General features: G+C 36.7%; 1 protein-coding gene across 1 annotated transcript; it reads left to right on the top strand.

Moving 5' to 3' along the window:
• The first annotated feature begins 1,931 nt into the window (after positions 1–1,931).
• Positions 1,932–25,384, top strand: LOC129275212 (polypeptide N-acetylgalactosaminyltransferase 11-like). Its single transcript, XM_054912004.2, has 12 exons — positions 1,932–2,002; positions 6,352–6,877; positions 8,682–8,838; positions 9,689–9,855; positions 11,037–11,197; positions 11,877–12,091; positions 12,691–12,808; positions 13,084–13,236; positions 16,643–16,876; positions 17,506–17,616; positions 18,912–19,055; positions 19,981–25,384. The coding sequence occupies exons 2-12, from the start codon at positions 6,502–6,504 to the stop codon at positions 20,104–20,106; spliced, it is 1,962 nt and encodes a 653-aa protein (XP_054767979.2). The 5' UTR covers positions 1,932–2,002; positions 6,352–6,501; the 3' UTR covers positions 20,107–25,384.
• The last annotated feature ends 1,434 nt before the right edge of the window (positions 25,385–26,818 follow it).

Genomic DNA, 26,818 nt, shown 5'->3' with positions numbered 1-26,818 from the left:
GTAAAACCTCTTCATTTTATGAAATTATTGAAATTCAAGCCTTATTTCAAATAACCAGAACTTTGTTATTTCTTGACCATTTTCTGTAATTGAGGTATCAAATTAAAGAGTAGATAATAGGCTTTTTAAAAATGTTTTTTTTTTTAAACCCAGATACATCCCGCCAAATGACTTTTTGGTATCCCCTCTTCAAATTGTTTTTGCTCACTCATGCGTGAATGAGAAATAATCTAAGTAATTTCAGATGAAAGAGGAGATTCTAAGCTTTAAAATGGTAGGTCATTTGTCTATTGTATTTGCGATTAAGTTATAATAAATCATCGATAAATCTCGGTTTCGTTTTTTGTGGGACGCACTGTATATTATCATGAATATATTAAACATGAATATAAAGTTTCATGAACATTATCATGATGTAATTGTAATACATATCAAGAATGGTATCAACCTCTGGTCAATCGTGTCGACCCGCAGAAAGTTCTTTTCATCTGGGGGGGTACGTAATTATACAAAGTGCCACTCCCCCCCCCCCTCCCCCCTTAATAGAAAGCGCGAGCGGACGCCCATTTGCTGTTCGGGTGTGGGCTTCCGTGTTGTATAACTTCGGTAAAGGAGTTTAAAGAAAACCAATTTATTAATTCAAGAGGAGAAAAATACGTATATCTAAATGTTAACGATATATCTGTTTATCAGAGATTTAATGATAGTTTATATATATATATTATATATACATATTGACGAAGAATGTGACTTTGCCTTTCATTTTTGAGAGCTATGCTCCTTTTAAAATCTATGATTTATATGTTACTAAACCATTAATGATTATTGTATATATATATATATATACATATATGCCTTCAGTTACGCTTTGCGTTTTGCGCACTGCGTTTCTTGCTGTTGACTAATACATTCATCATTATGGGCGAAAATTTGATCTATTTTTTTTTTGTCTACGGCTAGCTGTTTTATTTTATATATATATATATATTTATACATAAAAAAATTTATTCATGCGGAATCGTGTTTCAATTTCATGACTTGGCCTGGAGGCTGGAGAAGATACATTTCAAATAATCAGGTGCAAGATCATTTAGGCACTGATATAATATATACTTGGAACATTCTATTTTGATTCCATCGCGTCGAATGGGCAGTTCTTGCCACTTTAGTTCTCTAAACATACAAGTTCGTTGATGTGCACGCAGAATCATTCCAACCAGTCTAATGTGTAACTTTACTATTCTATCGAGATTTGTCAATGAGGCATTTGACCGTGCAACATCGCAATAATCTAGAAGTGGCATGATGATTATAGAAACAACATAACATCTTCAAAATTTAATTTGGTAAAACCGGTTTTGAAAATCGTCTGAAAACCCCTATTTTTTAGATACTTTACTGGCTGTGTAATCGATGTGCTCTTTCCATACTAAATATTCATCAAGCATGACACCAAGATATTTTTAATTTCTTAACTCTCTCGATGATGTGCTTATTGGATCGAGAGCAACAAATATATATTAGAAAATATACAGATTATAAAACATATATATATATTTAATATATATATATATGTATATAATCACAACTGGTTTAAGTAAGATTCCGTACAAATAAAATGATATAGAGTTTATAGGGGCCGTAGCTTTAAAAAATCGCTGATACTCTTTGTCAGTGAATTCAAAATTCTGAAACAGTTTTTTTTTTTTTTTTAAGGACAACATTGTACCCAAACAACCAAGCCATCTCAATACACTTCGTCCTTTTTTCTTCAGTTATTTAACTGACTTGAACCCCCCCCCCCCCCCGAAGCCGGGCGCGGCTCAAAGCACCAAGTGCACTGCGGTATTTTTGTACATAGAAATTATATGATACTTTACTATATTATACGAGCAAACTTTTACTTCTCTTACATTTCTGCTTTTCTAGCTAGGGATCTGGCGCCCTCTATCGCCCATACATGATTCGCTGCTGAGTTGTCAACACGAATTTATGAAATTTGGTAAGAAGGATTCTGTTTTTCATTCAGTAAGTTTAGATGTGGATAATGCGTTTGATCTAAGTCTAGATCTAGATCTAGTAATAGATCTTATTGCTAGACTAACGTTAGACCTCTATATTTCTTGGGAGTTTTCTCGATGGGACTTTCTCTTGACTTCAGAACTTCAGTCCGATACAAACGCATTTGTGTTGTTCTTCTACTAGGCCTAGTACTAATTCTCTAGTCTACATTTAATACGATTAAGTTAGGCCTTGCCTAGCCAGGCGGCTTCTAGAGAGTAAAATCATTTACTAACGTAAGGTCACTCTCATACGAAGCCAGGGCTTCCGTCATATACTTTTGCGTGTACCACCAAAACGGACGCTTGCGTCGCGTAACGTTGGGGAAGAACAGTATGGCAGTGAGTCCAAACTTCGCGCGTGTCCATACTTCGCGGACGGTCATTATCTCAAAAACTAGCCAATATCCTTAAAATCTGACATCATCAACATGAAAAGCAACCTAAAATTACCCTTTGGTGTAAGTTTCTTTAAGATGAGTTCAGTATTCATGAAAATATTGACAAAAGATCGGCAAATTTGTCACCGTTAGCGCCCGTTTTGAAGAAATCTGATATTCTCAACAAGCATTACGATATCACCATTTTGCAAGCAGAAATCATCAAAAATGTGAGTTAAATGTGGTACTAACCGATTCTATAGCATTTTGCCGTCAATCTGATGTAAATATGTCACTTTTTGAGCTTGAGTTTTTGTTTAAATCTCCACAAAACTTTGGTCCGCGAAGTTAGGTCACACTTTTTCAGAACGGTTTTCTAGCATAGCGCGCATTCGCCAATCGGAATAGAATTTTGAGATCGCGATACCGGCGAAATCCCTTGACCTACTTTACATTTTCGTCCACGAATTTATAGTTTAGGATCTTGCCGTCAATGTGGTAACTATTTCTTGAATTGGTTTTGTATAAATTATGAATATTTTGTGAACAAATTTAAGCCTGATGAATATTTTTTGAAAAGTCCGCGAAGTTTGGACACCCCATCATAATAGAAAACAAGAAGGCGGCGTAAACATCGGGCAAGTCTCTTCCGTCTATTCATGATATTTTTCTCATTTTTAAAAAATGAATTCTTGTCTAAAAATAAAATCCATAGCGTAGAAATGTCGGAAATGAAGTTGAATCCCATTTACATGATTTAGGGCTAGGGCCTAGATCTTTTAGAAAGAAAGTAGAAATCTCGGGGGCGAAAGTTTCAGGTTTTTTGGTGGTAGGATGGGGGATCGGGTGTCCGGACACTTTATATTTTTGAAGCCTTCTGTTTTGTCTTTGGATTACACTAAAAATATGAATTCAATAGTTATAATCATCTTCAATTTTGTTCTCTCTAATATTTCCTAACATTTTGAACAAAAAATTGATGAAACTTCGCTTGTAAATTTTTCCAAATTACTTTCTAAAATTGATCGTCCGGACACACAACCTGTCCGGACACACAACAACTGGGTATACACGCAAAAGTATATGGCGGAAGCCCTGGCTTCGTATGAGAGTGACCTTACATTAGTAAATGATTTTTACTCTCTAGAAGCCGCCTGGCTAGCCTTGCCTAAGTTAGACTAGAGTCTAGAAGTAGAAACTGTAGAACTAGGGGATTTCAAGTAATATCTATGGTGTTGAAACGCCAACACCAGCGGGTGTTGGGGTTGACCTCAGACAATATGACGTCCTTCACGACATATTGCAAAGTTCATTCCAGTTTATACTAAACCTGGTTTAGCTTTTTGGAGCTGCAAGAGGAATTATCGAATATCGTATCAAGACAAGTATACTTGATACTTGTCTTGATAAGATATTCGATAATTCCTCTTGCATACTTGATACTTGTCTTGATACGATATTCGATAATTCCTCTTGCAGCTCCAAAAAGATAAACTGGAATGAACTTTGCATTTGCAATATGTTGTTTACATGTACATTGTTACGCGCATGCCCAGTGGCAGTGCTGATTTCAACCACGTAATATGAAACCGTATCACGTGCGTAATCAAGCATCAAGCTGCGCACCAAATAATTTCAATGGCAAAGCGCGCATTTTTTTTACTGTGATCATTGTGATGTTATGAATGACTTCCTTTCAAAAATCACTTTAAAAATGCAGGGTTAAGTTCTATTCTATTGATTTCCCCTATTCTGCAATGATATAAGGATACACTTGAAGAGATAAAATCATTACACCCAGCTTGATTTCAACCACGTAATATGAAACAGTATCGTGTGCGTATTCAAGCTGCGTACTACTATTTGTGCATCAAATAATTTCAATGGCAAAACGCGCATTTTTTTTACTGTGATCATTGTGATGTTTGTTATGAATGACTTCCTTTCAAAAATCACTCTCAAAATGCAGGGTTAAGTTCTATTCTATTGATTTCCCCTATTCTGCAATGATATAAGGATACACTTAAAGAGATAAAATCATTACACCGTGCTTGTTCTTACAAAATATCTACGTTCTGGTTCTATATTCCATTAGACCTCCGGCCTCATGGAATATGGAACCACAACGTAGATATTTTTATTACTTTTACGTGAACAAGTAGGGTGTACATGTCTGTTACAAAAATGTTACAGTTTGTGTTCAACTTGCTCTCATTTCTTTATTTCTGCATCAATTATGTTGGCACTTGGTTCATATGATCCTCGGATAATACCACATGTGTTTCCATTAGGGTGATGGGGTGACTTGGGGTCAAAGGTCATCTAGGGTCAAAAGGTCAAGTTTTAGTTCAAATTGCTCTCATTTCTTTATTTCTGTATCAATTGTGTTTACACATTGTACAAATAACTATTGCATTGTGTAATACCACACCTGTGATCATGAGGAATATGAATAAGGTCAAAAGATCATATTGTATATATTTCATCAATTGATATCAATGGGAGACTTGCGGTTTGTGACCATTTTCCCCGGGGGTGGGGCACTTCCATTGATGTGTGGATACAATGCGCGACCATGGGAAAAGCACCTTAAACAAGTATTTTCCATATTCTGAAAATGCACCCCTTAACAATTATTGGCGTGTGAAACCCTACCCTTAATAGGTATTGGAAACAAAACGATACCCATGGCAAGTATTCTCTGAATTGAATCCCTGAACAAGTAACGGTACAGCTGTATTTTAACATATGTCACGGACTTCGGTCGTCGGTATTACCTTTGCCTACATCATTGGGTTTAGTACGGCCACACCTCGCAAAAAAATCGGAATCTAAACATGTAATGTTGACTGTTGGGGCAAAGAGTACATCCTTTATTAAAACAAAAACATTTTAGTCGTTTTTATACCCTCGCATATATGACCCTAAACACATAGCTTTCCTAGCGAAATAGATACCCTTTTGTCATTATTTTAGTGTTTTTGACACCCTTATTACATTACGTATGTAATATGCCCTATCTTGAAAAAGACATACTTTTTACGTGTTAGGATATATTAGGATACATCAGTCTATAAAGATGCCTAAAGGCCACCGCACACCTGGTTCACGATCCGATTTTGAAACAAATTTTGCTCATTTTTTCTGAAAATGTGAATGAAAACTATCTTTTTATTTGAGGTCCAAATTAGTTGACAGAATACTAATATGGCAAAAAGAAGTTGCTGAAAACTGCTTATCTAATAAAAGAGAGCCTTCTGACTTTCTAGAATACTAATATAACAATTTTGGATGATTACAAGTCTTTATTTTGGAGTAATTTTGAAATTAGTCTCAAATCATAGCCAATCGTACGATTGCTATGACGTCATTACAACTAGATATGAAATTCACTTTTATTTTATTAAGGGTGATCATAGCATAGCCACAGATTTGAAAATAGGTATAAGTGTGATTTAGAATATTAAATGGTAAGATATTCCATGTCTCAATATTAGCATCAAATTCTACTTTGTTTTATTCCAAAATCAGGTCGCAGACCAATCGTAAGGTGTGCGGTGGCCAGTCCCTGTACCTGCACTGATGTTACCATGTCTGTGCATTGTAAGATATCCCTGCACTGATGATCGTACAACTCCCATAACTGTTAGGATTTAGAAAATATATTATAATTGCACAATGAGCGTGAATCTGTATGAAAATTCTACGGTCATTGTATGTCACCCTTTGGCGCTCGAACTATTAGCAGGATACGATCACCCTATGGCCACTCTATTATAGTCATAGGTAAAAATGTAAATTGGACATTATGGACAAATATTTATAGAATACAAGCATACAGTACAAAATCCTAGTGATGTTTAACTTTTGTTGATAATAAAAAGTTTATTTTTCCCCTTGTTTTATTTCAGTACGATATGACAGTTTCTTGCTTGGGCTCGGGAGGTCATTGATCTTCCTTTGCATCTGATTTGGAGAAGCCTAAGTTAGAGATTGGGCCAGGATAATATCAGGAGTTTCTATGTAAGCATCTTGCCGAGACTGATCTCAACATTCTGAAGATGTCTACCAACTTCAGGCTGATACGTTGCTTTTGTTACGGGATAGCAATCTCATCCCTCATCTGGCTCATACTGATCTACAATTTCCTTAGTGATGTTGGCAAAGATGCCCCCGATGGGCTACCAGGGGGAAAGTACAACCCCGGGAGAGTGAAGATGATCCCAAGACATAGAGGCGGTGTCAAGCCTCCTCTTGGAGTGGTTGGGGGTGTCGTGGAGGACAATGATCAATGGAGAGTGAATAACTTAGTTGTGCAGGATGAAGGTGGTAATGACTTGAATGCCGTAAGATTTAACCCAAAAGTCTTAAATCCCAAGGATGCAGTCTACAGAAGAGATGGAAAGGCAGTCAGGTCAAGACAGAAGTTTAAAGCAGGTGAATATGACACAGAGGGATTCACAATGATGGGTTGAACTTAATATGTGGTTTTAACCCTATCTAGGCCGAGGTATTTTGGGAGATCATTTGGCCCGGGGGGGGGGGGGGGTGCCTCTCAGGCCCCCCTTGAGATATCGGCAGTTGATCGCATGAACAAGCCAAAATTGGCACGCAGGTTGTCTGGAATTGTACAAAATTGTATATTATTAACTTATTTCATGCAAATTGCTATTAATTTATCATTTTAATTTATGCATAATAGTACGCAAAATCATACTTTTTCCTCCAACTTCCTAAATAAAGCTTCAAATGTTCTAATTTTGATGTAGAAACTCTTTGTTGCAATATCAGATCAATTTCTTATTGTTTTTTTTCAATTTCTTATGTTTTTCTTTGGTTTTTTTTACCATTGTTTTTCATTGTTTTTTCAATGAACTTTTTTTGGGGACTCTTGAATCATCAACAACATAAAATGAATCCATTTAGACCAGCAAAACTAAAAATAATCATACATTTATGATTTTTGGTTGAAAACACAATTTGCATTGACTTTGCACACAAAATCATGTTTTTGAGCAATTTTTAGTCTGATTTCCAATTAATTTGGGAACCGTGTACCCGAGCATTCCATATTTGGTCTCAAAATTGTTGATGGGGGCCTCCGAGCCCCCCCCCCCCCCACGCACATCAATTCCTATGAAGCTTTTTAACCCTTTGGACACTGAATGATTTTGCTATAACACATGTTTTCCATAGACATCAGCCAGCATATAGGCAGGCTAAGTCTCCAACGGGTTAACCCTTGGGTTTAGTTAACTCACCTTAAACTCACCAAATTATCAGGCTAAATATTGATTGTTATTACAATTCAATAGATTTTGTTGAAATTTTACAAATCTGCATGACCTTGCATGCTACCCGAGTATAAAATTAAGCCCTGAAAGTGCATCTTCAAAACATAACTATGCAATCTACATGTAATACTAGTACAAAAAAGTGTGTTAATACATATTATGTGATCATTTTTGCCTTTATTTTGTGGTATGACTTCTCTCAGGCAGTTTTTAAGCAGAGAAACCGTGATAAAGCAGATAAAAGTTTAGAATAAAGCTTTGATATTCTTACAAACATGAACTTGTAATGCAGTTAATCCTTTTAATCATAGACCTCAAAATGCCCTGCTCTCAGATCTGGGGCCTGTTTCATAAAGGACTTGCAACTGTTGTAACTTTGCCATTATGGCAACTACCATGGAAACCTTGATTTTGATCGGCTGCTGAGCCCTGTTACCTTGGTAGTTGCCATAATGGCAAAGTTACAACAGTTGCAACTCCTTTGTGAAACGGGCCCCAGGGGCCTGTCTTACAAAGACTTGCGATTGATCCGATCAATCGCAACTATGGAAAGCCAGCAAAGTAAACATATAAAATGCATGTTTGTTCAAAAGTTTTTTCTAGATATGTATATTCATAGATTCATTGACTTCTTGACAATTTGGTGTGTTCTCCTATGTTTACAAAGGATATTTTGCAAATTTCCTGTTGAAAAAATTATGACACTGATGGATTTCCATAGAGTCTTTGTAAAACGGGGCCCAGATTTCTACAAGCTCTTTGTTCATCCAAGAGATTTTTTTTTTAATGTTTGAAATTGTTGAAGGTTTTTGATGGCCAGTTTTATTATGCTGTGTTTGCATATTTATCATTCACCAAATAAAACTATTTTTAAAAATCCAAGTGTCTGATTTGCAATCATATTACCCACTTTTCACACATTTTATTTATTCCCCCTATTCTTTTAGATTCTCCAGGTGAATGGGGTGATGATGAGCTTGGTTTGGTGAGGAACGATGAAGAGAGGGCGATAAGAGATCGTGGTTACCGTCAGCATGCCTTTAATGAACTCATCAGCCAACGGGTCGGCTTACACAGAAATGTCACGGACACAAGAAATCCATTGTAGGTATAGTGTGTTCAGGTTTTGTAGCCACTTGGCCTAATACCAGTTTGTTTGTGCGTCTAGTTTCCAGGGGCTTGTTCCAGAAAGAGTTGTAATTAATCTCAAATGCAAAGGTCAAACCGAACTTTATTGCAACTAATGAGAAATGCACATTTGTGACTTGAGATTGATTTTTAAGCTGGGTCTATTAAAGAATATCTCTTTATGCACAGGATTAGCAACAGGCCTTGGATTGCTTTATACTGGTGAATCTGCCCAAACTTTGTTTTGATTAAGTGAAACTTTATTGAGAAGACATGAATAATGCATGCTCTGCCCTGAAAATGGCTTCTTCTTAAACCTAAAGCAGCTGGGGTCAACCCCCCCCTCCATCATTCTACTTCTAACATGACCATCCTCCGTATGTTCATAAAACACAATTTCGTTTTGGCATTTGAATTTCTGATTTTATGTAAATTGCATCAAGTAGCTTGCCTCATTGATTTAAGTAGTTGATTTGCCTCACTACATTAATGATAATAATAGGCATTTGTATAGCGCCATCTATCTAGAAACATCTATTCGGAGGCGCATTGTTATTATTATTATTACCCTGGCTTTAGCTCGAGCTGCCTTTCAGCGCTCGTGCATTCAAGGAATTAACCCTGCCGGGTACCATTCATCTCACCTGGGTCGAGTGCAGCACAGTGTGGATGAATTTCTTGCTGAAGGAAAACAAGCCATGGCTAGGATTCAAACCAACGACCCTCTGTTTGGAAGGCGAGAGTCAGAACCACTAGACCACGACGCGCCCACAATAAATTTACAATACTTTTTCTTCATTTCCTTTTTACTTCATTTCATGTCTAGATGCAAATACCAGGTATATTCTGAAGAGCTTCCTACAACAAGCGTTGTAATCTGCTTCTATAATGAGGCTTGGTCCACCTTATTGCGGACAGTCTACAGTGTTCTTGATCGTACCCCCAGGAGGCTCGTCCATGAGATCATTCTCGTTGATGACTTTAGTGAACTCAGTAAGTACTCCATTATTTTGAATACTGTATGGCAAGTTCCCCCAAGTCTGCGCACACGCGTATCTGCGCGATTCTAGTAAAAGAAGATACGCAACGAACACAGACTTTACACATGCAATACATAGACATATATCCATTAAAAAATCTGACTCAAAATGGTAGGAAAATAATGAATTTAGGGCATTTCATGTGACGACCTCAAAATGCAGCCTTTCTCATCAAAATCCCCGAATTCTGTGCAAAGTGAATGGGTGCACAGACATGGGGTACCATTTTTTTTTCAATCTGAAAATGAATGCCCTAGGTTTTTTCCTAAAAACTCCTATATTGCTTTCAAATTTTTATGAGATATTTGGTACTCTTACTCATAATAATATAAGGAAAATTATTTGAAAGAATTTGTGAAATAAGAAAATTTTCATGCTAAATCTTAACTCAAATTGTTAGGTGCGCAGACTTGGGGACCACCACTATAATGATAGTCACTAAGTCACCTAATCTAGAGTAGGGTGTCTTTTGCTGTAGATGGTCTGGTGTTTTTGAGAATCAGGAGAATTGTCCATGAGGTCATTCTCGAAAGATGTTTGAAGGTTTGCATTGTGGCATGAACAATCGCGGAAGTGGTTTACGGTACAACATGTGTAAAGTCCTGGAAGGACTAAAAAGATAAGAGTGGATAGAGGTAGAAGTGAAATGGAGAGGCAAAGAAAGTGGAATTTAGGAAGTAGAGTATCTTTTGGAGTTGAGTGTAGTCTTTAAAAGGGCTGTAAACCAGGAGTGGAAAGCTGAGTAGTGGGCAGGATGAGAGGCTTTGGTAGACAGCTGGTTGAGTTGGAGAGGTGAGAGAGGATTGAGTAGATGATAGGAGGCTTGCTTGAGTCAGCGAATGGAGTAGTAGAGCTGGAGACAAGAGAAGACCATTCTCGTTGATGACTTCACTGAACTCAGTATCTCCTAGGGCTCATTTCATACAGGACTAGTGACTATGGTTTGTATCTACCATGATTACAGGATTCAGCAGCCAATCAAAATTAGATTTCTATTGTATTTATGGCTCAATCACTTCATAAACAGAATGCAGATACCATTATGACTTTGCCATTATAGCAGCTGGCTTTTGATTGCATGCAGTTTCCAGTGTTAAATATTACATCAAAACCTTCATCTCACCTCATTTCCAGCACACCTGAAGGCAGAACTTGATCAGTACATGGCAGAGAATTTCAATGGCCTGGTGCGTGTTGTCCACAATGAGAAGAGGGAAGGACTGATCCGAGCAAGGACCATTGGAGCAAGACATGCAACGGGGGATGTCCTCATGTTCTTGGACAGCCACTGTGAGGTAAGTACTCTTTGAGTTTTTCCAGACGTGTTTATCAATCCGGTATGACTATTTACGTCCAGGGCCAACCTTTAACATCCCCATCCGAAAGACGAGATCAAGAGATCTGCATCAATTCGTAACTTCCTCATATAGCTTGGATTATAAGTGTACACCACGACGCCTATTTGTGGCATGGTTTTCATGTTTTACTGTTTTATGATTGAAGGTGTTGATCAATTTTAAAGAAATTATGATCCTTTGTGAAATTAAAAGTGTCTCGTGGCAATTTAAGAAAATGAGTATTTCCCATTTTTTGTGTGCATAAACTCCTTAAAACTGCAGGTTTTTCTTTTAGCCAATATGCGATTACTAAATGTGTTATACCCTGCATCCCCTTCTCAAATATTAGACCAAGGCTTCGTAACACAAAGATAAGCGATGAATAGCAAATATGACAGAACACTTCTGGTTCCCGGTCAGTATTTTGCGCCAAATGCGCGTGTAATGTTGATCTGGATTGGTCAGTTCATTTCGCGATTCATGGCTAATCTTTGTGAGCCCTGGTTCAAAAAGATGTGCAAGACTTTAAGTAAACACTTTTGTAACTTTACCAAAAACCAGTTGGTTTTCGGTTAAGTCATAGCAAATTTATATAAGAAGACCATATAAAAGTAAATTATGATTATTTGTTTTATAGGTGAATGAGCTCTGGTTGGAGCCTCTGCTAGAGAGGATCAAAGCTGATCCACATACCGTAGTCTGTCCCATCATTGATATCGTCAGTGCTGACACGTTCGCCTACACCGGGTCTCCGCTTGTCAAAGGGGGTTTTAACTGGGGTATGCACTTCAAATGGGAGAGCATCAGGCCTGGAAAGCTTGCTGGTAAAGAAGATTATGTGAAGCCAATAGAGTAAGTCAACTACTCAGGTGGTATGTCATTAGTTCATCCAGACTGAATAAGAATGTCAGTCCACGTAATTGGTTTTATTTTCGGTATTCACAATAAAATGACAAATATAATTTGCCAATGAATTCACTGATGTCAAATTTATTTGATACTAGTATATATATTTTTTATTTCTTGACAAAATCTATCTCTTTTATTATTATTAATATTATCATTATTATTTTTCTAATAATTTTTTATTGTATTTTTATTTTTATGTTTGTTTATTATTATTATTTTTTTTTGGGGGGAGGTAATTTTCACTGAATATTCAAAAAATCTTTTCTTGGTTAATGAATTGGCAACAGAAACTCCATAAAAGTGAAAATGTGGTTTGCACAAGTATATCACACTTTGGTGGATTACAAATGATTCTAGTTTCCATCTATAAGCAGGACACATTAATAACCCCCTACCCCCCAACCAAGCATTGTCATATCACAGTTCTATTAACCAATTTCTTCTCACTTAATGGAAAACTTTCCTCTTTAGGGTTTAAAAAATCTCTACTTGATGCAATAAGAATATCAGCCACTGTGTTTGGTTTTTTTTTTGCTTGACAGGTCTCCTACGATGGCTGGTGGTCTCTTTGCAATGAACAGAGAATACTTCCATGAACTAGGAGAATATGATGAAGGCATGGATATATGGGGTGGAGAGAATCTGGAAATCTCATTTAGGGTGAGACGATTCTTCTAGTTTTCATAGGACCACTTGTAATGCTCTGAAATCATGATGGCCAAAGCAGTTTGTGAAGTGAAATAAAAATTTAGAAAATTAAGAGTCAAACACGACAGTGTACAGGAATTGGCCATAGCTATTTCGATAATCACAACATCTATTTGGAAAGGAAAATATTGATGACTTTTTACTCTCAGTGTCTACTAGACATAAAAATTCCATAAATATGTTTTAAAAACCCTCCATATTTTTCTAAAACTCAAATTGTGCTTCAGATATGGCAGTGCGGAGGAAAACTGGAGATAGTTCCATGCTCTCGGGTCGGCCATGTTTTCAGAAAACGTCGACCCTATGGCTCTCCAAGTCGGCAGGACACGACGACTAAAAATGCTGTCAGAGTCGCTGAAGTCTGGATGGATGAGTATAAGGTACGGTACAATCGCCTCTTGGTCTACAATTACTTTGTCTAGTTTCCATTTTGTCTTATCACACATGTTCCCACTAGTTCATCTATAACCAGTTTCTCTACTACCTGGTAACCATTTAGTCTAATTGTCATGTTGCCCATTTGCCATTTTGTTTATCCAGGGGCCCATAACACAAAGCTTAGCAATGAATAGCAAATCTGAAAGAACACTTCTGATTGGTTCCTGGTCAGTATTTTGAACCAAATGCGCAGGCAACATTGATCTTGATTGGTCAGTCTATTTTGCGTTGATCACTAAGCTTTGTGTTACGGGACCCAGTTACGCTGGTACAATTTTCATCTTCATCCACACGTTCTCACACCACTGGATCTGTATGATTAGATGAACAATGTTTATGTTGCCAAGCACAGAATAATAGAGAGATGAAATGGAAAATAGACCTTCTGGGATTTCAACTAAGGGACAGTAAGTCTAAGTAGGTATTGGACCAAGTATAGTGTAGACCAAATGGAAATTGGACCAACTGGATATCATATGGGTTTTGCCCATGTGGTATTAGATTAATTGAGAAGTAGACCAGCCATTTGTAGACCTAGAGAACACAAACCTTTATGAGCATGAACTTGGTGAATTGTCACTTATGTGGTGTTTCCTAAAGCTATTCCAGAGTGACACATGACTTTGTGCACAAATTGATTTTTTTTTTATAAATCACCTTTTCTTCATATAAAAAAAGGGAATCGATTACAATAATGGGCCCAGGTTATCAGTTCTAGATGAACGTAATACAGGGCAACATAAAATGAATACAGTATGGTATACATAAACAAACATAAAACAAGAGATAATCATTATTTACATATCAAACACGTCGATTCAATTCATAACAAAATTAATACTTAGAGTGATGAGAAGGGGGAAGGAGGGGATATGCTATCTCGTAGTTTAACTTAAGTTGTTCTGATTTTAAAATAAGTTCATTGTGCTAACATATTGGTATAACAAAAATATATAAATTATGCAATTATAAATATATGAACAGATAAAGGGTAAATCCACATAAGTTGGCCTAAATCTTGTGTTTATATTTTATATATATAACAGGTGTAGTTTTGTTCGGCAAATTATATTATATATTACAGTCTGGCATACATAAATGAAACACGTATGGTTGGAATGAAAAGAGATTATGATTGGGAGAATGAGGAAGCAAGGGCTGATGGAAAAGAAATGGTATGGAATAGGTTGGGAAGAAGAGAGGAAAAGGGGAGAAGGGAATCTAGATAAAGAGGTAGAGAGGGGGGTGGGTGAAGTATAAGGAAAAGGAAAGAGGAATCGGTCCTTACGCCATAATAATATGAACATAATAATGACAGGAAAATTAGCAAATAATTATCTCTAGATGTCCAACAATCATATTTGGGAAATTCAAAATGAGAATTAGTGAAGAAGTGTCCTGTTGGTCCACTGTGGCTCACTCTTTGCATTGTAGATCACGTATGATCCAATTAGTGCCAATTTACTCATTGTAACGATAACATCTTTGTATTTCCTTGAACCGACGTGGTGTAGAATTGTCTTAATTTGCTGTTTATTGTCTCTAGTAACCACCCCTCTACTTCCGACTTCAAAACATATCAGATGCGACTCATAATTCTTAGATGTCCCTATTCAGTTGAACGTACCTCACTTCCTTTCGTTCTCTCGCCTTACGAATATTAGATTCAAAAGGAACTGTCAACTCAATGAGTACAATCTTTGGAGGGGTAGATTCTGGGAAATAGAGAGTTATCTGGTTTCACTGTGGTGACTATGACATTAGAAGGGATTGTGCCACCATTAATTCTCATCCCTGGGAGGTCAGCATACAAATCAAATCTTATACCATTGCTTTCAGCACAACTTTTCAATTCCTTTGCAAGGTAACATAACACGCTATTGTGTCGGTATGTAAATCTGCCTGAGTAAGGGCAACAGTGCACATATTTGAAATATGGACCAAAGAGCCGGTACAATTGCATAGACAACATTTTTCATTCATCTTTTTACCCCATAATTGTAGGTTCTAAAGCCAGCTACATTGGTGTTTTTATAAGCACAAGAACAGGGGGCCATTTCATAAAGCTGTTCGTAAGTTAAGAGCGACTTTAAGAACGACTGTTGAACCTTTCTTACACGCTAATCATCGCAAATGAATATACCATTTACCAAAAGAAACGGTCACCAGTCATTCTTAAAGTCGCTCTTAACATACAAACAGCTATATGAAACACCCACCAGGTCACCAGTCGTACGTAAAATCATATGTCATATTTGTAGGTTCTAAGTCAGCTGCATAGGGGTTTTTGAGTGTGGGTGTTTCATGAAAGTTGTCAGCATGCACTGGCAATTTCAGTGAAATCCTTGGTTTTGATTGGCTGAAAGGCACTGGCTCTGACTGTTACTATGGTAACCGTCGGAGAAAGACAACTTGACAGTGCTGACAACTTTCATGAAACGGTCTGGTCACCAGTCGTGCATAAAATCATATGTCATATTTGTAAGTTCTAATTCATCTGAATAGGGGTTTTTAACAACAAGAACAAGCCACCAGTCGTATGTAAAATCATATGTTACTTATCAACAGCTGTTGAGGTCCCAGGTTGGTGTTATATGAAGCTGTGTGTAAGTAACACATAATAGGAACATGATCTTAGGTGCTATGTCGGCTTAAAGAGGGGTTTATTAGTTTGCCTAAGAACAGGGGAACATTGAAAATTTATAGTCCAAGAAGTTGTCAGATCTGATGACTTTCCTGAGTTTGACTGGCTGAGAGCAAAGGTGTTTGACTGTTACTATGGGAATTATTGGATAAGATTTTAATGGATAAACTTCTGACATGTCCTTTCGTGAAACGTTCCCCCAGGCCAACAGTAATGCACGAAATCATGAATTACGTTCCTTCCAATGTTATGTTCTGATTATTATTTCAGGTTATTCTGCTTTATGTGTTCTCATATCAGTTGAAAAATACAGGTCACTTTGCCGCCATAGAATTTGTTGGGACCACACAAATCTGTTTGATTTAGAAGATGTTTAAAATGTTATAATCTGGGGGGTGTTTCACAAAGATTTAAGTATGACTCGAGTTGCACTTAAATGCTGACGCGTACATGATATGCAACGCGCGATCTTATTGACAGATACGCAGTAGTGCGCGTCCTCATGACACGATCTGACCAATGCGGTCAAGCCTTTCATACCGTACGCCACTCGGTATTAAAGTGCGACTCTAAGTCATACTTAAATCTTTGTGAAACACCCCCCTGGATTAAAAAATTGTTTGACCTTTGTGACTATTGTATGAAAGGTCCACTACTTCAAGTTTACCTGTAAAATTTCATAAAATCACACTTTTCATTTCCAGGAGCATTTCTACAATGTCCAGCCCAGGGCCAGAGATATTACCTACGGGGACATCTCATCTCGTCTGGCCCTGCGGGAGAAGCTCAACTGCAAGTCCTTCAAGTGGTACCTGGATACCGTCTACCCAGAGATCAGGACACCAGATGATAACAAGGGCAAATCAGATGGGGTGGTCAGAGGAGGAGCGCAGAGGATTGAAAGGAAAGCCGCACCAACGTCACTCCGCAAGGGGAAGGTATGATCTAAAATCTGATGGTGTCAGTAGAGGACTTTGAAGTCTAGAGCCCCTAGTGTTTCATGGAGCAAATGGTTATTATCACTGACTTATTTGTTCTGGGCCAATCACATGCAAGGATTTCAGTAGCTTATAACAGTTCTCATGAAAATCACAATTTTTTTCATGAAATGCTACCCATGTCTAATTATTATTTATCTTACGCAGCTATGAAGCTTTTGAATAGTTGGTTTGATCGGTTATTTTTCAGGATATCAGGGGAAAATATGCAAGGAAGATATTGTGCTAAGGATGACCCCCTCCCCCAATTGGGGGGTGTAGATTTCTCCAATGAAGGTACCACTAATATCACTTGACAAAGGGAATGTTTGTCCTCAGAATCGATACCTCCAATTGAGTCTTTCAATGTCTGGTCATAGGGCCCCTACTTTTTCTCAGTTAATGTGTACAAAAATTTACAAATGACCATCTGATTGTGATTTTTGCACTTCTGGTTCAGCCCCCCCCCCAAAAAAAAATAAAAAATAAATAAATAAATAAAATAAAAAACTTTGAAAACTGGGAGAAAGTTTTATATCTGATCTTCTCCGTTGATCCCTAAAAACCATCCAAATTCTTTTCATTTCTAGCTAAAGCATGTTTCTACTGGCCTATGTCTGGTGCCTAATACAGTTGAGTTGGTCAAAGGAACAGAGCTTATCCTAGGAGGGTGTGAGTTCCTGGGTAGCACCAAGACAAAGGTAAGTTTCTACAATAAAATGGCCTGAATTCACAAAGGTGGTGTTGATTTCATGGTTTTAAATCTTGGTGTATGCAGATTCCATCCTAATTATTCAGCACATATTTAGGAAGCTTCCGATAATGAATGACTGCTTTTGCCACAGGGCGCTATATTGATGCTTGTTACCATGGTTATGATAGGATTAATGAGTCCAATGTTTTATGTTCATTAATTTATGTAAACAGTTGGCCTTGCGATGAAGTCAGAGTCCACTAAATTGACATGCATATGAAACTCTGTCATCTTTATAATGACTCTTTGAATTTTCTATGTGATCTATATGAGGTTAATTGGTAATTTATTCATAAACTCATCATGATTTAACCCTAACTAGGCCGGGCTTTTTTGGCTGTTCTGTGGCCGGGGGGGGGGGGGGGGTTGATTCAACCCCCGCTGAGATCTCGGCCGCCGATCGCGCGAACGACGCAAAAATTTGCACGCTGGTAGTGTGCGATGTAATCTACAAGGCTGTATGGTAAAATTTTCCAAAATACCGGGAATGAGATTTTATTTTATATAAATTATGCTAATTTATGCATAAATCATACTTTTTGCTCTAATTCACTAAATAAAGCTCCTAGAATGCTAATTTTTGGTAAAAATATTCTTTGTAGCATTCTTAACAATTGTAATTGAAAAAACTTCGATTTGGAAATCAATTTCTTATATATTTTATTGTTTTATGAATTTCTTATGTATTTCTTTTGTTTTTCAACCTTTTGTTTTTCTTTGTTTTTTTCACCAGATTTATTGCACAACCTTTTTGAAGCATAATTATGCAAAAATAAATCGATTTCAGCTGTTTAAAGTAAAAATAATCATATCTTTATGAATAAGATGAGAAAACTCAATTTGCATTGACTTTGTACACAAAATCACGTTTTGGAACAATTTTTGGTCTGACATGCACTTACGAAATGTTGCGTAATTTCGGAACCGCGTACCCGGGCGTCGTAAATTTGGTCTCAAAAGATGCGCGAAACTTAAAAGTATAAACTCTGCAAGTGGCGTGGTCAAAAAATTTCGCGCGGCGGAATGATCGCAGAAAATGTGGCCTGTTTAGGGTTTATGATGTTGAAGGAGGAATTAACAATGATTTTGACTGAGAGTGATTTTGCAAGTTTGTGCAATTTGTGTGAACATTGGTCAAATATTGGTATATTTTGGTTCCTCACATATGACGTCTTATTGTGACAATTGTTTTACCATATGAAACATCACTTATTACAGGAATCCCTCTCATATTTCTTTCAGACATGGTACCAGACTTCTGTAGAGGAACTGAAGCTGGGTGATGCCATTTGCATGGACATGATGGAGGGAAACCCTGCTTCCACTCCTCAACTACGCAAGTGTGATGGAATGGGGGGCTCCCAACGCTGGCGTATCAAGAATAAGGTATGACCCCCTCCCTTTTTAGGGGTTAGTTCCCTCTAGACCCCAAAGTTTGAGGAAAGAAAAAAAAATGAAAAGAAATCTAACAATGTGTCATGGACCTAATGCCTAGTTTGCATTTGCTATGATCATCATACAATACCCCTGCGCTAATCATATGATATTGGTACAATGTATTAAGGGCTACAATCTTGTAATTTTTCCAAAATATTGCATTTACTCTGTGCTAAACAATATTTTAGACCGTATAATGATCGTTAATCGGGATGAAAATAACATGGTCGTATGTCATTTTAGGATGATTACATGTAGGACTAGGATTTGATCACCCTATGGGCACTTTCCGATGATTGTAGATTATAGACCTAATGTAAATGGGGCATTAAGCAATGAAAGATGCAAATTATGGAGATCTACCTAAACTTGAATGATACTGCACAAGGTCTACACAAACTTGAATGAGAAGGATGTCAGTTTGCTTTAGTTTTACCATGGGCCAGCTAAAAATAACAAAGAAGCTTTGACTTTTTCTGAGACTGCAAGCAACTTTAACAGTGTATGTCCTTTATTATATCACAATGAAAATAGTGAAAAGATTGCAAATAAGCTTTAGTTTCTGAACTGGGACTTCCCTAAGTTCAAAGCTGGAAAGGGGGCAGTTGATTCAGTTGAGGACAGAGAGTTGCAGAATGAAAGATTTTTTTTTTTTTACAAATCTTCCATGACTGCCCTGTTATTCTGGGAATACTATGAGCAGATACAGTGAATCAGCTATGATTCTTGGAGTGAGTTTTCCTAAAGTGGTAGCCTGGCTGAGCCTGGTCAATACTACTGTCACACCAATGAAAGTTTTGAGTCTGGCTTCATTAGTGAATGTGCGTACCAAATGATTAGCAAAATAAATTCTGGGTGTTTTTATTTTTTACAGAAAATATACCATCCTGTTACCGGTCAGTGCCTGAGCATAAAGGAGTTTGGCACTGTACAGATGGCCCATGTAGATATCTGTAGTGATGACCCTATGCAGGAATGGGAATACCAAGCACACAGGTGACACGTCAGTATTGAAAGAAGGTTGCATGTCACAAGCTTTCAATTTTGAGCCATGGTAGGATGAAAAGTACATTAATAATAACTGTGATGATAATCTTGAATGGAATTAATGATCTAGAGTGTGACATATTTTTGAGGGGTAAGTCAACTCTGATTCTGAGCTGAACCTGGGTCCTGTAACACAAAAGATTTTAATGGGTCGCAAATATTGTGGAAGATCAAGTCTGATTGGTTCCTGGTCAGTGTTTAAAATGAACTGTGCATGGGAGAATGATCTTGATTGGCCATTGCGATCTAGCTAAAGATTACAAAGCTTTGTGTCATAGAGCCCCAATTGCTGTTCTTATTTTGCCATGAAAGACAGCGAACCATTATTGAATTTAGAGGTGGTCAGTGAGTATGGCCACCAGATAATATTTACATGTACTTCATTAATTCGTCACTTTATCATAGCATTTATGGTACATAGTATGTACAAGAATTGCCGACAAGTGAGTGATGTCCAAAAACAAAACTTAACATAAAACACAAAAACAGTCTGACTGATTTTATTAGTAATAACTTGAAAGTCTTTTTTTATTACTTCACTTTTTTTTTTCTCTCTTTCTTTCTCCTTTCTCATGAAAATGAGATTTAACAGTACTAGACTAGTAGTGTGTGCATTGTAGTTTTTATTTTTGTTTACTTCTTTGAAAAAATGAGCTATTAGAAAATGTATGTATGCTGCAAAAATAACATTATACTGTCTAGAAAATGTGCTTAAAACAATTTACATACATGTGAGTTTATTTGTATCATTCAATACTGGAATTTCAAAAACAACAATTTCCTCCCTGGAAGTACATAGAATAGAACAGTAAGCACGTTGATATTTGTCTCGCCTGCATAGCAGAGCGAGACTATAGGCGCCGCTTTTCCGACGGCGGCGGCGGCGTCGTCAACATTGAAATCTTAACCAAGGTTAAGTTTTTGAAATGTCATAACTTATAAAGTATATGGACCTAGTTCATGAAACTTAGACATAAGGGTCATGAAGTATTACTGAACATCCTGCCTGAGTTTCAGGTCACATGACCAAGGTCAAAGGTCATTCAGGGTCAATGAACTTAGACCATGTTGGGGGAATCAATATCGAAATCTTAACCAAGGTTAAGTTTTTGAAATGTTGTCATAACTTATAAAGTATATGGACCTAGTTCATAAAACTTAGACATAAAGGTAATAGTGTATCACTGAATATCCTACCTGAGTTTTGCATCACATGATTAAGGTCAAAGGTCACTTAGGGTCAACAAACTGGCCATGTTGGGGTTATTTGAGGAATTGTCATAACTTTAAAAGTTTATGGATCTAGTTCATGAAACTTGGACATAAGAGCAACCATGTACCCCTAAATATAATGTGTGAGTTTCAGGTCACATGACCAAGGTCAAAGGTCCCTAAGGGTCAACGAACTTTGGCCATATGGGGGTATTTGAAGAATTGTCATCATAACTTTGATATTTTATGGATTTAGTTCATAAAGCTTGGACCTAAGAGCAATCAAGTATCCTTGAACATCCTGTGCTAATTTCAGGTCACATGACCAAGGTCAAAGGTCATTTAGGGTCAACAAACTTTGGTAATGTTGGGGGTATTTGTGGAATTGTCATCGTAACTTTAAAAGTCTATGGATTTATTTCATGAAACTTGGACATAAGAGCAGCAGTGTATCCTTGAATACCCTGTGTGTTTCAGGAACATGGCCAAGGTCAAAGGTCATTTAAAGGTCAATGTACTCTGCTTGGGAGTATGTGTGGAATTGGCATCATAACTTAAGAAGTTTATGGTACTTGCTCATGAAACATCAACATAAGGGTAATCAAGTATGAATGATAGTTTTGCACAATCCTTAGGTCACATGATCATGGTCAAAGGTCATTTTGGGTCAATGGACATAATATTTTAGTATCCTATTAATGTTTCTTCTGTGAATAATTATTCATTAGCTGTTTTTCAAAGGAAGCAATGCTGCTATATCGAATTGCGTAATGCAGGCGAGACTGCCAGAGGCGTTCCACTTGTCTTTTCTTTTACTTCCTTTTAATGTATATTGATGGTGTATGTATATACCAGAGACTATATTTTTCTATTGCTTGTGCTATTTTTGAAGTATGACTGACTAAGAAAGGGTGCTTTTCGACACACAGTAAGTACACATAATTTATGTTCTTGTCATTGTTACCGTTTGTTCCATGTCAATGTACAACTTGCCAAGAATCTGTGGGGTATCTAGAGAGTGGGGGGGGGGGTGTGACCCAGGTGTCATGGGGGTGAAAAAAGGCAAGAAAGAAGTATAAGGTTAAGATTTAATGTGATGAACATCTAAAGAAGCACTTTGCAAAAGATGGCAGGTGCAGGGCAGAATTTTTTTTTCAGAATTTTTGGTCTTCTACACTTTCCTTTCATTTTCTAACAGCTTCCAATTGAAGTTAATTCCTATTACAGGATTTCTAGATATCACTGGATTGTACTGAACTATCCAAGATCAATCAATAATTTAAACTATTGTTATATTTTCTTTACTTGTATGTAGAAATTTACCAAAAGTCATTTTGGGGGAGAAGTATTCGGCTTATGTATGATGTTCATGTATTTGCTGCTTTTAATATAGATAATAATGATAGGAAATGATATGGTAGTGTATACAATTCAAAGTATTGATGATTTTGCATTCCTACCTATTTTTTTTTGCTGTCTTCCAACCAAGTCTTCTAATTGCTATTTCCTGAATAGAGATCTTTGCTCTTCAAGTATTGTGTGACCTAGCATCTTCTGCTCTGTTTAAGAACCTTTGCAGCACCTGATAGTGAAAACCAAAGCTTTTGATTATTTCATTCATTGCAGGATACATCGTAGTAAGGATGTGTCTCTGTTATTGGAGCATGTAACAACTTAAAACACATTTAACATACATATGCTGAAGTAGTGTTGTAGGAAATATTAACAATGAATTGAAAAAATCTGGACAAACTTCTTTAAAGATGCATTCTTGATAGCAAAGGTGGGTTTGTTTTTCTCATTTCTCTCTCCCTGTCATGTATCTTTTTCCTCTCAATTCTTAAGTCATTTTCACATCTTCTTCCTTCTGTTTGATATAGAGAAAGGCACATGTACAATTAATTATGCCATTACCAAGTTGTACCTGTACAATGATAAATATTAAGCCAGTAAAACATACATCTTTATATAAAAAAACCTCATAAACTGAAATATTTTAAAGTAATTGTGTGTGTATTATTTGTGATGTCTCAAAATATTATGAATATTGGTTTAAAATACAATGTGATATATTCCCAATCAAACTCCTATTGAAAGTTTGTTGATTTGGTGGGAGTTAGTGGTATGTGTATTCATCTAAATTTAATAAGTAAGTAATTCTTGGTATTTAAGGGTGTACATATTTTGTTTGATATGTTAATGCTGGGGAGTGTTTCATAAACATTTCGTCTGACAACTTTCCTTGATTCTGATTGGCTGTGAGGCACTGTTACTATGGTAACTGTCAGATAAAACAGAACTCGTTGGATAAGACGTCCGACAGGTCCTTCATGAAACACTCCCTTTGTCTAAAGTTTTTCTATCTCATGGTGGTATGTTGTTTATTTGTTTGTTTTTTAAGAACTCATTTTGTTTGACAATCTTGTTGTTCATGTAGATTTTATTACAGTCAACTCATTATAGTAATTATGTTACACCCTTTCACAAAATTTACTTTCTCTCTGATGGTAGCATTGGCAGCTTGGTTGAATGTACTTCTAGCAATATGTATTTTCTTTATGGATCGTTGCAAGATACTTGTGTTCTGTTGCAACTGAACTTTCTTGCAATGTCTCTTTTTGTGCTTGATTTGCAATTATATATAAGTTTTTGCAACACCCAGGCTACTTTATGGTTCTTCTGGTAAGTCACAGATAACAGTTCTTGCCACTGATACAGACTTAGCAATGATTGACAATATTTAATATTAATTTCTTTTTTCTTCTGAATATTATTCATCTAATTTTATTTCAATTTTACTCTGTCTGTTTTCTACCAAGAATGTGACAGTTTGATAGTGTAGTCACAAGGGGGGGGGGGGGGCTGGTTCATGCTTTTGAAGCGAACTACTTCAGGCCTTAAATTAACAGCACAAATGAGACAAATGGAAAATAGCTTAAAATAAAAGGTGGGAAAACAGTCAGAGGGACTTAATAAGGCATCAAAGCAGTCCAGGTTGTACACAAATGGAAGCCCTTCTATTTGTTGTAAGTTGTGCATGCCTAGAATATGGCACGCAATTGGCTTCTCAATCATGGCTGAAACTGTGCAGATCAAAGATATCAACATACCATGTATAGTCCATTGGTAAATTAACACTTGGGCTCCATCGTACAGAGTTACAATTGATCCAATCAACAACTTTGGAAAGCCAGCAACGCCAACATGTAAAATGCATGTTTATTTAAAATGTTTCCTAGATGTGATGTATGATCATACAATCAATGTTGTTTTGACAATTGGGTTTGCCCCTCTTTGGATACAAAAAACATTGTACAAATTTCTTTTTGGAAATTTATGACGATGGATTTCCATATAGTTACTGTTGATCAGATCAATCGCAACTGTTTGTAAGACGGGTCTTTGTTTACACCCATTACTACTTTATGCTTTAATAGTCTTATCTCATATGGTCTAATCCTAATTTGTCTATTTAACCTGTTCGTTCACAAACCATTTTGGTCTAACTGCCATTTTAGCCCACCATTTTGGTAATTTCCAGTTAGGCTATACCTATTTCATCTAATATCCACTTGGTTGAACTGTTCATGAATTGAATTCTAATTTGACAAAGTACTTAGTAAATAGACATCTGAGCATTACACTGACTGACAATTATACAAGTGTAGACGAAGTGTAGTATGCACTAAATTGATAGTAGACCAAATGGGTTTAGCCCAAAGGTTTAGCCTATGTGATATTAGACTATATGATATGTAGACCAATTGCGTGTAGACCAAGTGATAAACTAGTACATCTTGGTATATATTGTTTTCTTAACTCACGATGGGCCTAGACTAGACGCACAAAGTTTGATCATGATAATGATTGTAATTGTGAATTGTATAAACTATGGTGATTTTGTATATTTTTGCATGTTATAGGTAGCTTGAAGCTGTAGATTTTATTTATCTTGTAATACAAAGAGAATTTTGCTCTATTCATAAGAAATTAAAATGGAAAATGTGATTCCATCTGTATTTCTGTGAATCATCATTGATTTGTTTCTAGTAGTTAAACTTAGTTTGAATGTGAAGTGTTGAAATTGAAGTGAGTCAGGAGTAGTGCAACAGGGGAGAAACTGTCACCCCATGATATTTCATGTGTTAAATAGAATAGAGGGAGACGAGTATGTATACTCACTACATTTGTACAAATATAGTGAGTATTAAAACAAAGTTGATTTGAATTTTATAGAGGGATAATACTACCATGTTGGAGTATGAGCCTGCATATATGGGTAAGGGTCTATGCAAGAGTATAATCAGCCAGCCTTGAACAGGTTAAAAGATTATTGAGTATTTACTAGAATACAAAAGTTACTTCTCATCACCTTACTCTTACAACTGATAGCATTCAGAAATTAATCTGAAAGACAATTGGTAGTTTGGTACAGATTCCATTGTTCAAATATTGGGTAAAATGGATGAAGTGAATGAAAACTATTCTGTCAGGAGTATCAACACTTTCACTTGCATCCCCTTCCCCCAGCATGAAAATACAAACCATGGTGCTGCTTCTTGACTGAGAATTAAGATAATTTGTATAAAGAACAAATTATTCCAAGATATGAAGGCAGATGTTTTAATGCTTTTGTCAAAAGGAAAGCTATGCATCTTTTCAATGCAGCTTTTGTGCATTGCCCAGTATTTGGTCTATAATGAAATACTAGTATCAGGATTGTTAAAAGTCACTTGCAGGATTCCTGCAGGAAAGATGTGGCTCTGACTTTTGACAAGGTGCCTTATCTTGAACTCAGCAGGGCCTTTTTTTTGGTTGTATTTTGTAATCAATGACACATGCTACATGTACTTTCACTCTGATGGGTTTGTAATATGCAATAGAGTACCGAAGCAATCACGTCAGGTGTCATGGCGGCCTGGTTCTAAACAAATGAACCCGCCGAATGAAAACGTTTGTTTCTCATAGGAGAAAATGGCTGCTATCGGAATTTGATCACTTGCAACCTATTTTTCAGATGAGCCAAAGTCATGCAAATGTGTACAGACGATCGTCAGCTGCGACTCTGTTTAAAACCAGCCCGCCATGACAACATGGCGACTGACATCACACTTCGGTACTCTAACAAGTTTTCATGTAACAAGGCCAAGAGAAGTATCTACACACTTCCACTCTTCCTCAAGAAAGACGTCACATGTATCAATCACAATACAGATTTGTTGTTTGATGGCAAGTTTTATTGCTGCTGTTGCACCTATTTCAGTTTTGTTTTACAAGAATGACACTTGAGAGAAGAATCACTAAGAATTTTTGTAAGAAACCATCTCGAAAAAGAAATTGAAGAGATAATGAAATGCTGAGTTTTCTATTTCCGTTCACATGGTACAATTTCATCCATCAAAAGTAGCCGCCCTTTCTTCATTATCTGTAAAATATGATGATCAAATTTGTAG

This window comes from Lytechinus pictus, chromosome 13, assembly GCF_037042905.1.
Source record: "Lytechinus pictus isolate F3 Inbred chromosome 13, Lp3.0, whole genome shotgun sequence".
Taxonomy (NCBI): Eukaryota; Metazoa; Echinodermata; class Echinoidea; order Temnopleuroida; family Toxopneustidae; genus Lytechinus; species Lytechinus pictus.
This window is presented reverse-complemented; position numbering and strand designations above follow the sequence as displayed.